Genomic DNA, 13,973 nt, shown 5'->3' on the forward strand with positions numbered 1-13,973 from the left:
TTCACAAGAAGCATTGCCTGATGTGAATCATGCCTCGCTCTTAGAAGACCTACGATTAAGAATTGTTGACCTTCATAAAGCTGGAAAGAGTTACAAAAGTATCTCCAAAAGCCTTGCTGTTCATCAGTCCACGGTAAGACAAATTGTCTATAAATTGAGAAAGTTCTGCACTGCTGCTACTCTCCCTAGGAGTGGCCGTCCTGTAAAGATGACTGCAAGAGCACAGCGCAGACTGCTCAATAAGGTTAAGAAGAATCCTAGAGTGTCAGCTAAAGACTTACAAAAGTCTCTGGCATATGCTAACATCCCTGTTAGTGAATCTACGATACGTAAAAGACTAAACAAGAATGGATTTCATGGAAGGATACCACAGAGGAAGCAACTGCTGTCAAAAAAAACATTGCTACTCGTTTACAGTTTGCACAAGAGCACCTGGATGTTCCACAGCAGTACTGGCAAAATATTCTGTGGACAGATGAAACCAAAGTTGAGTTGTTTGAAAGAATCACACAACACTATGTGTGGAGAAAAAGAGGCACAGCACACCGACAACAAAACCTCATCCCAACTGTGAAGTAAGGTGGTGGGGGCATCATGGTTTGGGGCTGCTTTGCTGCGTCAGGGCCTGGACGGATTGCTATCATCGAAGGAAAAATGAATTGACAAGACATTTTGCAGGAGAACTTAAAGCCATCTGTCCACCAGCTGAAGCTCAACAGAAGATGGGTGTTGCAACAGGACAACGACCCAACGCATAGAAGTAAATCAACAACAGAATGGCTTAAACAGAAGAAAATACGCCTTCTGGAGTGGCCCAGTCAGAGTCCTGACCTCAACCCGATTGAGATGCTGTGGCATGACTTCAAGAAAGCGATTCACACCAGACATCCCAAGAATATTGCTGAACTGTAAAGAGGAATGGTCAAGAATTACTCCTGACCGTTGTGCATGTCTGATCTGCAACTACAGGAAACGTTTGGTTGAAGTTATTGCTGCCAAAGGAGGTTCAACCAGTTATTAAATCCAAGGGTTCACATACCTTCACACACATTTTTCCACCTGCACTGTGAATGTTTACATGGTGTGTTCAATAAAAACATGGTAACATTTAATTCTTTGTGTGTTATTAGTTTAAGCAGACTGTGATTGTCTATTGTTGTGACTTAGGTGAAGATCAGATCACATTTTATGACCAATTTGTGCAGAAATCCATACCATTCCAAAGAGTTCATATACTTTTTCTTGCAACTATATGTACTACCATTTGCAGATGTGTGGTGCTGGAAGTCTGCCCGGCCCCATTCACTATAATGGGGACCGGCATGTTTGTTGTGCTGCGGCCCGATCCTTGGCCGGTCACCATTATAGTGAATGGGGCCGGGCAGATTTCCAGCAGCACTTGTGTGCAAATGGTAGTACGTATCCAGCAGGCTGTTCCCCTGCCGGAACAGCCTGCCAGAAAAGCTTACTGCAACTGTGAAAGTAGCCTAATGCTACATAAAAACAGTAGTACATACAACATATTTTAACACATTGAAAATTGAAATTATTTTACCACTATGATTTCTGCAGCTTACACCATATGTACAACATTTGTCAAGGTTCCCTTTGTGAGTTTATGTTTGTTTTTGTTTTTTTGCATATTCATAAAAATGAATAGAATAAATAAAAAAAGGAAAAAAATGTGAAGATAAGTATAAAGAACAAGTTTATGAATTTTTTTGTAGATGTGTGTGATTGAGAAACCATTCTTAACGTTTGAATACTGTTTGTGGGGACTATGTTAACAAGACTGTTATTTTGCTGTTTGGCCACAAGAGGCTGCTGTTTCTCCACACAGCTAATAGACTGCACAGATTACAATATACATAAGAGGAGGGGCTATGAAGCTGCAGAGATACAGTAAATCACCATCTTGTATGGAGAGGAACTCAGACAGTGTCCCCATCAAAGTGTTTGGAAGTGTTCTTAGGCATCCAGAACTGCAGCCCAGGGGAGCTGATCGTGTCCAGGACCCGGATCTTATCCAGAAAGAGGAGTACTGCTGCCCCGGAGACAGAGAACGTCTGCCAGGAGTGCTGAAGAGAGCTGAATAACAGATTGCCCATTCTGTGGTACCGCATGTTCATTTGAAAGACTGCTTGTTCGGAATCATCAGTGGAGACAGAAATCATGCACGCACCTCAATATAGGATTGACGCCTAAAATACTAGAGACTGAGATCAAACCTGCCGGTAGTTAGTGTTTCTGTGTGGCAGGCTGCAAAGAATTGCTGCTTATTTATCACAAGGACTTAAAATTTAAAGTTTTGGTTTGCTCCGGAGAACAGAGAGGTCTTCACCTTAATCTCCAGTTATCCCAGCGTGTTTATCGGGAGTGATATATTAGGCACGTGCCACATTACAAGTTTTGGGAAAAGGGAGGTGGAAATTACTGTATAGTCTGGTAAGATTGGAAGCTGCTATGTTGCACCGCGGGCTAGCCTGTATCTTACACCTTAAACAATTGTTCCTGTTCTTTAGGGTAATAACAGGTATGGCGAGGCAGTGCTAACTCTGCTCGCAGTAGGTACGTTTGCTCCAGTGCATTCCGGGCTACCATCCAAGAGCGCTGTGCAACACTGGGTTATCGGCTTCCGGGCTGAGTGTATGGAAACCTCATTTTATATCCTTGCATTTTGGATTGTGTTTAATACCCTGTTATAGTAAAAAAAAAAAAAAAAATGTTTTACAAAAGCTGGTGTCAGAGTTGCTTTCCTCATTCGTGACTTCGCTGTATCCTGGGTAGCCCACCCCGGTACACTTCTTACAGACTCCCGATACAATTTTTGATACAATTCTTCTGTTCAAGATAAATAAATTTGTGGCCCCAATTTAGTAACTACCTTTCATTTTTTAAGCACAGATCAGATACTGTTAGTGACCATCTGTTTAGTATGATGGAGGAATCAGTTTTTCAAATTACCACAATCCAAGTAAGCCATGTGAGCGTATTTTTTTTAAATTAAATATGCCTTGAGAGAGTAATTTCCAAAAGAACTGTTTTCCACGTTCGAGTCACGTGCCAATTACATTCTAGCTTAAGAGTGAACCTAATTTAAACCAGTCAGTTACAAAAAGGTCAACTAGCTTGATTTAACCTTCATATCCCACGGTTCCTCAAGTAATTAAAACATTGGCAAGAATCCAATCTTCCTGTGTGTTCTTCTACTGAATATTAACTGGGCCAAGTTGTCAACTGAATAAGAAGATCAGCTTCAACGTATTAAAACTGATATAAAACATAATATCTTCATGTAGAAATGTAAAAAATGGTTTACCCTACAGTTAGAACCAACCAGCTGGATCCAGAGTAGAGATGAGTGAATCGATTCTAAACTAATTGGATTCATTAAGAATTTCACAAAAATCTGTTTCCAAACTAGGCTGAACTTTTGGTGATTCGTTTCGACGAATCACGTTAAATTGGCGTCTCGCACCTCTTTTTTGTGACTATTGGTGGGGAACACCATGTGGGAGGAATTACAGTGGGAGTATCCGAGGGGGTCTTGCCCCAATTGGCTCAGAGACTGACAGACACTCTGATTGGCCAGTCAGGGGGCAGTACGCAGGCAGGTCCTTATGAAGAATGAGCCAGATGCCATTCTGTTCTCTGCTGTGGATATGATGTTGTGTTGTGGCAGTGTCTTCAACCCCCAGACAAAGCCATTGGCGAAATGCTTTTTGGGAGTGGTAGATGAGCCGTGCTGCTATTTTTGTTATGTAGGGATGCTAGTGGTGCCCTACAGTGTCTTACCTTTGGGTTTTGCCTGTGCTATTATTGCTTGATTAATTAGGTTTTGGGATTATTTGTACTGTGTAAGCTGTCTCACCCTCACTATCTTTTATCTGTATCTTCTGTGGCTCTATTATATTTTTCATATAAATTTTTCTATAAAGATGGTAGTTTTATCATGATATCTTGAGTCTAGTCTCTTTTGTTTGGTGATATTTCATTAGTAGTAGTAGTAGAAGGCCACGGTTCTCTCTGACTTCCAATAGGCTCCTCATCAGTAGGGCTCATTCAGATGAACAAAAGGGCTCCATGCCCATGCTGCGGACCGCAAATTGTGGTCCGCAATGCATGGGCACCAGCTGTATGCACTTGACTTGAATAGGTCTGTGATACACAAGATACAGCAAAATATCTTTTGCGGTGCAGAGGAATAGACCTGAAAGCCCACGGAAGCTCTTTGCAGAGCTTTCATGGGCTTCTCATCTGTGTCTCCAGCTAGAACATGTCCTCGGATGTCATTCCGTATGTCATCCGTTTTTTGCGGAATCCGTTCCTGGAAACACATAACAATTTTTTATTTATTTATTTTTTTCAATTTTTTTCCCAAAGAAATCTAAACAACTTTATTTGATTATTGAACTTTATACATGTTTCCGTTTTTGCGGATCCGCAAAAAACGGATGACATACGGATGACATACGGAAACATTTTCAGGAACAACGGATCCGCAAAAAACTGACCGAAAATCGGGATATAGGAAAATACTGACGTGTGAATGTAGCCTAACACTGGGGCCCGGGATGTCCAAGTTATGCCTTTGACACCAACGTCTAGGATTATTTATTTACACCAGGTAGAAGACCCAGCATTACAAGGTATACCGTTTGGACACATTTAGGCCTCATGCACATGACCGTTCTGTTTTTTGAGGTCTGCAAATTGCGGATTTGCAAAACACGGAAGCCACACGTGTGCCTTGTGCAATTTGCAGAACGGAACAGGTGGCCTATTGTAGAAATGCCTATTCTTGTTCGCAAAACGGACAAGAATAGGACATGTTATAATTTTTCTGCGGGGCCACGGTTCGGAGCAACGGATGCAGACACACACGGAGTGCTGTCCGCATCTATCGCAGCCCTATTGAAGTGAATGGGTCCGCACCCGAGCTGCAAAAACTGCGGCTTGGATGCGGACCAGAACATCTGTCATGTACATGAGGCCTTAGGCTGTTTTTTTTTTTTATGTTTAGCTGGCCATATTGTGGGCTTAGGCATATTTGCAAAAAAATGTTATCACAAAAATTTTGCTCTGCTTGCCTTCTGCAGCCTGCTTGCCCTCTCCCTGCTCTCCTCCACACAAATCAAAGCTGACATTTTTACAACCAAATAAAAACATTTTAATCAAAAAGGTTGTCAGATTAATGAATGTTCAGGAGAGTGGCTGCAGACTGAGGTGTCAGAGAACTTCCACACTGCAGTGTACGATGAGACGTACCCTTTCCTTATTATATCTACACTACTGCTAGCTGCAGGAAATCTTTATGTTAGCTAAGGGTATATGCTAGAAAATGTCCCAACTCCATATTGTCCCCATTGTGATGGACATTAGAGGTGCTCCAGTGCTAGCAAACAAGGTTTTTGCAAATGTACTCAACAACATGGGATGAAAATGGGGTGAAAATTATTGGATGTGGGCACTAGGACGCTATGTCGCGAGTGTTTAGGGATCTTGGGGGGTCAATTGGTTAATAAAAGTAAGCAATTTTGTAGCTTTGCTATGAGACCTCTCACAATTTTTGTGCTGCAAAGTCTCTTATGAGCTTCTATGTTCGTGTTCAGAATCAGATTTCGTAGAACCTTCTCTCCTTTAAATTCCACAATTATCCTTCTTCTCTACATTGTTCATTTTGTGCATGGCCGATGTACGCCGGTTAAGTATTAAAAAGTTGGTTTAGCACTTGAAACTAGGAAATTCTCAGGGATAAAGCACTAGCGTTATTTGTATTAGAATAATGTACAATGCGCCCTGTTTAAGCTGCCAACTTAGAAACCGAGACAAAACTAGTGTTGTGGCGACAGTGGCATTACAATTGCATTGAAGTGCTACGTAATGTACTTTCGTGAAAAGAGTCTGGCTCTACAGAGAGACATGGATAATGAGGGTGCCTAGCGCTCTATTCAGCAGCTGCCTTAAAAGGATTTTTTTGTGTTTTCACGGTATCCATAGCAATGAATAAACTGTCTATAGAGAAGCGTTCTGAATTTGGGATTAACATTACAATATTACATAGGTAGGACATGAAATGGAATGGTCTTCTAAAAACAAAAAGTTGTTAGAGTGTAGCATAAAAAATGTCCACTCAGCTATGAAGCGGATTATCTCCTCATGACACTGGAGCTGGCCCTCTGATCCGCTGTGCAGAGGCATCCGTATAGTCAGGAAGGAAAGTGACAAACCAAGTCCAGTACCATGACTGACCAGAAATGTGTAGAACCCCAGACCTGGAGGTACTGCATTTTTGCATATAGTTATTGTATTAGGTATTGTAATTTATTTTGTATTATTTTATTATCCGTTTTACTAGTTAAAGTTTAGGAATGACAAGGGTTAACAAGGAACAGGGCTAACCACCCTGTTCCTCCTCTCTTGGTAGGAGAGGACTGGTCCTGCTTCTGTGGAGGCAGTGAACTGAGAGGAGCTCCTGGAAAAGGTTCTCCAAAGATATCAGATATATCAAGCCTCAAGTTAATCCTTGAGAAAAAAGACAGCAGAGTGAGCCTCTACCTCTATATCAGCATCTACAGACACTGATGTGAGGTGAGGGACTACGGCTAAGACACCCTTCACCATACTACCACAGGGTTCGTACTACATAGTGCTAAACTGCAGCCATCCAATCTGCCAATATATTCCTTACTGGGTCCAGAAAAGATTGCAAAATCCTCTGCTACATTGCACTTAGTAAAAAAAGACTTGTATACATTTAAATCAGGCCTCATTCTTCAACACTACATTTCCAGGGAGCAACAGCCTGAGGGAGTACACCATGACACAACACTTCATCAGGGCCACTACCACTCCCATCCTCTGCCATGACTCCTCCAGGGCTAGCTGCTACAGACCAAGCTATTTATTGCCAAATGCTGCAGTCCCTCCTCTGTATGGAAGGAGATTTAATCCTTGTAAAATAGCTATCAAACAAGAGAGAAGGCAGATGTTTGCCAGGCCTGAGAGAGCTCAGACTTTTAATGGTGGAGATGGCAGCAGAACATAAACATAGACATGGATAATGTAGTAATCAAAGAAGCCAGGGATCAGGGCTAGATCTGAAGGAATAAATCAGGAAAAGGAGGAGCAGACTACTCTGGCCAAGAAAGCTTCTGCTCTATCATGTTCCTTAGTCTTTAATTAATTCCTATCAGGTTTCCAGCTATGGTCACAATAACCCAGCCGGCAGCCTACAAATTTGTGTTGGGTTTAATTATAGCAGAAGAAATATCATGCTTTTAAATCTCTACAGGCGGAGATACTAATTAGTCTTCATGTCTTGCTAACTTATGATTAGTCATGTTTTTTTCCAGTAGGGATAGTCTTAGGGACGGAAGTGCCTCCACAATCTGCAGTATATGTATTTAAAGCATAATTATAGCCATATACAAATTATTTGCCTTTTGCTGCCTTTTTTTCTAGAACTTTGCTGAGTGGGTTGTGACTTTACTCTGGCCAATCAGCTGCCTCCTTCTCTTCTCACAGACTGAGGGAGAGATACTGCAGCTGCCCCTCCCCCCATCTAGTATTTACTATTTTAAATTTTATGTATATATTTTTGGGTGGCCAAACAGAATTCTGAATATTTACATACAGCCTGTTTCCAAACACAAAAAAACTACAGGAAATAGACACTGTCACTTCCCCTAAGATATGTTATTGTTATGGTGGCGGTCTGTGCCCACTGCTGTTCCACTCTTTATGGTGAGCACAGCTGCAGTGGTCCAGTCCCGTCAGAGTCCCACTTCCCCTGTCCGTGGGCCTGACCACCGAGGCTGAGGCCTTCTTCCTGCTGGCCTCTCACTGCCCGTAGGGCCTGTGCGTTCTCTCTGGCTCTTAAAGGATCAGAATGCACACCTTGTCTTTCTCTAACCTATGACTGGCCACATTAGGGTATCTAAGGAACCCTTCACCTGTAGGAAAGTGCCTGAGCAATAGGTTCTAGTTTTCTACTTTCCTGCAAAGGTGCGCTACTTGTCTTTTTTCGCTCAACGCCGTGGGTTTAGGCCAGCTGTCAAATGTCAAGTGCCCAGCTGTCAGACACTACCAGGGATCTAAGACAGCAGTTTGATGTTGAGAGTAGCATATACTAGTCATATACATCCTAATTACAATCCAGGGTCACTTACTATTTTAAACTGTTGTTTTCTTAAAATCAGCATTGGGCAGCTCCAGCAGATACTGGGTTCTGGAGTCCATTCAATGTACTTCAAACTGTTGTATTCATGAGCTCCTGGATTACCCTGCCACTGATTTTCAGCTTTCTCCTGACACAGTATAGTAAGAAACCAGTCAATTATCTGCAGGTCACACAAATAGCTGCTACTTATGAAAACTGGGAATCAAACTCTTGAAACACACTAGACCTTCTCACTACTGATTTTAAGAAAATAACTGTCCAAAAAATAATAAGTGACTTGCATTTGAATCAGGGCCTCAGGACAGCATGAAACAAAATGATGTGCATTGGCAAAGTTATTATTTTGCTCTAGAACCTATCTGGTATATTAAATCCCCAAATTATTTCATCATTTGGTGCCATTTAGATCTTATAATGTCTGTATTTAGATGGATGTTTCTGCTAATATTTAAATTACAAAAACTATTTAAACATATAGATAGGTGTGAGAAAATTGGTTTTGACACAGTAAACCATGTGTTTGACTGTTCAAAAAGTTGGGAGGTATGTATGATGTTATTTGCAGCAGTCTGTAATATGATGTTCCCAACCAGTTGCAAGAATACCAGCATTCCACCTGTTCCTCTTGAAGTTTTTCAGTAATGAATGCAATGATGTGCGAGAAGTCATATGATTTACGACAAAACAATATTAATAAAATGTGACTTTCAATCGGAGTCAGTAAAACAAACATATAATAAACAATAATGCCAGATAATAAGTCAAGCCATGAACACCAAACACCAAAACCGATTATCTAGCACCAATTACACTCTGGTCACTTGATATGCATTAACTGGTTTAACTGTGGTGCAATGAGTAGGAATGGTCTTACCAGTTCCTGAAGATCATCCATGTGACCTGGGATTTGTTGTCCCTTGTACTCAGGGGTTGTGAGACACTGTCAAGAGGTTTGCTACACTGTCCAGAGGTATGTTCTCTGCTCATGGGTGGTGGGCACTGTCCAGCAAACTGGGCTGTTGTCATATACACAAAAGGTCCTGGACGTGTTCACTACAACCCTGGTGCTCAATATATGGTAATGCGTTATTTCAGGACCAATGGTGGATCTGGGGTAGACTTCCAGACAAACACATAGGAATGCTTTCATCTAATGTCTGCAGAAAATTTTAGGTTTTGCTATCACAAGGATAGGCCCCACATTGGGTTACTCTATATTATAGACACTGTCTTGGGCAGATAAACCTATTGAAACAGTTTGTAACAAGGACTCTAAGGGACAAAGGAAGTAAAATGGACAATCTTCAGGAACTGGTAAAAAGTTACGACAACCAAAATGGCAAAAGCAAATAAAATTGTCTTATAATACAAAACGAACACAAAAGTCCATGCAAACTGTATACTGAACTATAGTTAGTGTACACCTCTCCTGTATGACCACACATGATGACTATATTCATGGCAAAGGAAGATCTAATATACAGTAGATTACCTAAGCACTTACTTGCGCCTTCTGAATATAAGCATTCTTCAGAGTCATCTATCTTCCTTCACACAAATGTCTTAGATAATCTCTTCAGACCACTGTTATTTTCTTCTCTAGCATATCAGTCCTGTGCTCGTAGGCCTTTCCCCAAGTAGCACTTTGCTGCATTACCACCAAGCGAATAGGTGCCCTGTTTTCTGGCACTGTCTCCGGAGCATACTCCTTACTGGGATCCCTTCCCCGGCAGTCATACAACACACAGGAGATAAGGAAAACCAGCAAGAGAATGACATAACTGGCTACCAGAATAATTAAGTTCAGAGTCACTGGGTCAATTTCCAAATAAAACTCCATGACATCTCATCTTCTTTCGCACTTCTTCTGGGTTATGGATTCATTCAGTTCTGTGTGAACTGGAAGAGGTGAATGGATGCTAATAGATGCTCAGGATTGTGTGGTAAAAATACATTTAATCCCCTCCACTCATTTCTAGTCTGCATGATTAAATCGGCTCAATTTAATAACTTAATCCTCTCCCTTTGAAGACCACGTAGAAGATGCATTTTGTTTGATTGAAGTGAAAGCGTGCTCATATCACCACTCAAAGCTGATTAAATATGAAGATTGGCGCTGCTATTGGTGGCTTTCTGATCATTTTAGACTGATTATACACTGACCTTTAAGGTGTGCCAGGGGGCATTTGCATGTCTGTATTGACAGAGGTATCGGAAGCAAAATATTATTGGACATTTTATCTTATTGGACAATAGGCAACAAAATGGACCATCTAATCACAGACCTTGAAAGTAACTATACAGAGATTGCAGATAACCAGAATCTAACTGAGAACATTTAGCATTTTTGAAGGTCTCTTTGTTGAGACTGCAAAGTTCTGTCATATAATTATATTTTCTGCTTAAGGGATTGTCCATAGACTCTATGAAGGAGGTTCCTCTGTTCAGGGTCCTCATTTTATTGACCAGAATGCAGAATGATTACTAATAGCGTCTCTCGTCCTGGAGGACTTGTCCTGTCCTGCATTCAATTGACAGCCCATTGTTTGGAATGCACACTGTGTAATGCCTCATTTCCCCTCTGGTGGCACTGCAGGGAAACTAATCACTTCCAGGGATCTGCTCATTTGTCAAGAGAACTTTTTAACAAATAGGGATTGTGTACAACAGAAAACCCCTTTAATGGACTATAGAGGAGTGTAAAATAGGCTTCATTATGAGTGATTCATTGACAGACTGAGAAAATTCTGCCACAGTGGCATAATCTGAGTGCCAGGTGATGACATTTTGTTGGCCCATGCACGAGCCTTGTGGCCTGAGTTAAAATGCATGTAATTGCACATAGTATATATGAAGTATGATCATAAATGAGTGTTTTGATTATGATTATGAGTGTTTTTGACATTTTACTGGATATGTGCTCTGTATGCAAATTATTAGATATTTGCATGGCAAATGTTTCTTTTGTGAACATACAGTAAGTTTCAAATATATAATTTTTAAATTATTCCCCAATTTTTATTTAATTTTTTGAAATTCTGGTTAATAATGTATAATACCCATACCTTTGTCGTGGTCCTAATTGTAAGTGGTCTATGATGGATTTAAAGGGTAATCTGGTATAAATAAGGGGTTATCTGGTTTTAAGAAAATCCACGTTCATAGTAAAGTTTGATTTAAAGGAAGAGGCTCCTCATCTATTAGCAAGAGCAAATAGTGGTTATAAGGAGCACATCTAACTTTAGATGACCAAACGCTTCTATGCACTACATCAGGGGTGGCCAACCTGTGGCTCTTGAGCCACATGCGGCTCTTTGCTTCTTGAAGTGAGGCTCTAGCTGTGAAGCCAGGAAGCACTCTCCACCCCATGCTCAGATCTCTTTTCCTGATCGGGCACTGTTACTACTTTGCAGCTCCAGCTCACTCTCCACTACGTCCTGATGCACACAGGGTGAGAACGTAGTACATGGAGACACGCACTATGACCTGACGTTGTGCTCATCAAGTCGCAGTGGAGAGCGTGTCAGACCTGCAGAGCAGTAGGTGCCCGAGCTGGAGCCCAGTGCCTGATCAGGAGAGGGAAGAGATTTTTTTTTTTTTTTAATTATAGAACTGAGCATGGGGGTCTGATCTGGGCATGAGTGGGAAGATCTGAGCATGAGGGTGCAGATTTGAGCATGGGGGTCTTGTTTGAGCATGGGTTGGTCAGGTCTGAGCATGGGGGTCCGATCTGAGGAGGGGGGAGATCTGAGCATGGGGCGGGGGGATCTAAGCATGCGGGGTAGATCTGAGCTCTGAAGGGTCTGACACTGGGAGTATGATTTGTGTTGTCTGAGCCGAGCATTGGGGGTCTGTTTTGGAGGTTTGATGAGATTTGGGGATCTTATTGTAGGTCAGATGAGGATTGGGGATCTGATTTAGGAGTCTGATCTGAGGTCTGATGAAAAATATATTTTTTTATTTTTCTCTATGCCAATGAATGAAAAAAAAAATTTTTATCTTATTTTTCTTTGTTAAAACCTTGGTGCATCTCATAGGGCGAAAAATACAGTGACTCGTGTGTAAATGTATAGCTTGTGGCTCCTGGTAGTTTTTTTTGGCTCTTTGTGTATGTAAGGTTGGCCACCCCTGCACTACATGGACAGCCTCTGGGAACACTTGTAATTCTTCATTTCCCCTGTGGTGGTGCTGTAGGGAAATTTAAAATGTGTTGCTTGGTTTCCTTGCAAATGACTCTTGATTACTGGGAGTACGGCAGCTTGGTACTCTGTGCTTAGGCTACTGATAGGGGGCAGTAGGGGTCCCCTGTATAGAAACAATATACGTCTCTTTCACTCTAACTACTTTAATTTAATGGGAGTGATGGAGAACCTCCTTTATAACACTCTTTACAGTAATGCTAGCCATAGGAAGTGGAACCATTAATGTAGCCCCCCACATGCAACCTAGTAGGCAACAGGAAATTGGTACAAGCGGGCCCTTCCTGCCCACAGGACCCTTTGAAGCTGCACCAGTGCCTCACAAGGTATGTGTCTCTTTTGAAATGGACTCTTCAGAAAAAAAATGGAATTGTCTAAAGTGGAAAGTCAAACCCATCATATAACAGATTTAGGGTATGTTGACATCTCATTTTTGTACATATAGGTGGTATACATACATTTGGAGTAATCCATATTGACCTCTGACCTGTCTATAGACCACACGCACTCAGTGTATGTCTAAAGCAGTGTCGTACTGTGGTTCTTTGGGACCACAAGAAGAAATTCTCAGGGCCCAACCCATATATCATTAATAATGTTGAACAGGTGGTTAATAAAAAAAAAAAATAGGCCCTCATGGCAGGTGATTCTCTCCGAAGGCAGCTCCAAATGGGTCTTTTCTCCTAGACCTTTGTATCCACCATTGAGCCAACTAGCATCTGACCCTGGCATAAAGAATATCCCTTTGGCATACACTGGGCTGGTATACATCTGCATAACTTTTTTTACTGTATAGTATAACCCCTACACTTTTCTATGCTGTAGGACACAATAGAAATTGGGAGCCTATGAGCATCATATCTCACTGTATGTCTGGGATACATTATTAGAAGTATTCTTCAGAGATTCTCCCAACGTAAGCGTCCAATGTAGGCCCTAAACGATTTGCAAAGAGGCTTTATTTTTTTTACATGAAAAGTTCATTTAGACAGAATAGTATTATATAGTATAATAGTATTATATTACTGTATTATGCAATGTTTGGTATATTCAATCCGAGGATTATATTCCTAATACTGTGTAGGAACAAGTAGTTTTTATTTTCTATTTTTATGATGTTTGCCGTTTGCCTTTTATCTATATAGAATTAGTCTTAAAATTTGGCAGCCACATTGAGGCATCTGTTCTGATGTTTGCAATCATCTGTAATTAACAGCTTACAATAATAAAAGGGACTGAGAAACTATAGAAGAGCGACCTGATTAAATGGCAAAGGGCGGTCTACAATCTAAAGGTTTCGCAGGAACGGTTTGTGGTTCATCCTGGTGCACGTTACTGTTTAATCAGATATTAATGATTTACTAATTTTTACTTTGAGATTGTTGAGCTTCTGATCATTTGAATCCCTCAGTAAAGAGGTGGGATGTCAAGTGAATTTATCATGCATCTCCTCTTAGTTTAATGTATTTTTCAGACTATAGGACACACCCAGATGTAGTTTAATGTATTTTTCAGACTATAGGACACACCCAGATGTAGTTTAATGTATTTTTTAGACTATAGGACACACCCAGATGTAGTTTAATTTATTT

At 41.1% G+C, this 13,973-nt stretch overlaps 1 protein-coding gene across 1 annotated transcript; it reads right to left on the minus strand.

Moving 5' to 3' along the window:
* Positions 1-9,758: 9,758 nt before the first annotated feature.
* On the minus strand, positions 9,759-10,022 carry LOC122941965 (small integral membrane protein 36-like). Its single transcript, XM_044299460.1, has one exon. It carries the CDS (start codon positions 10,020-10,022, stop codon positions 9,759-9,761), a length of 264 nt encoding a protein of 87 aa, XP_044155395.1.
* Positions 10,023-13,973: the final 3,951 nt, after the last annotated feature.

Source organism: Bufo gargarizans, chromosome 6 (genome assembly GCF_014858855.1).
Source record: "Bufo gargarizans isolate SCDJY-AF-19 chromosome 6, ASM1485885v1, whole genome shotgun sequence".
NCBI classification, from domain to species: Eukaryota; Metazoa; Chordata; class Amphibia; order Anura; family Bufonidae; genus Bufo; species Bufo gargarizans.

Excerpts from the sequence above, each read along its gene's own strand:
- LOC122941965 (XM_044299460.1), bottom strand. The coding sequence starts at position 10,022 with ATGGAGTTTTATTTGGAAATTGACCCAGTGACTCTGAACTTAATTATT.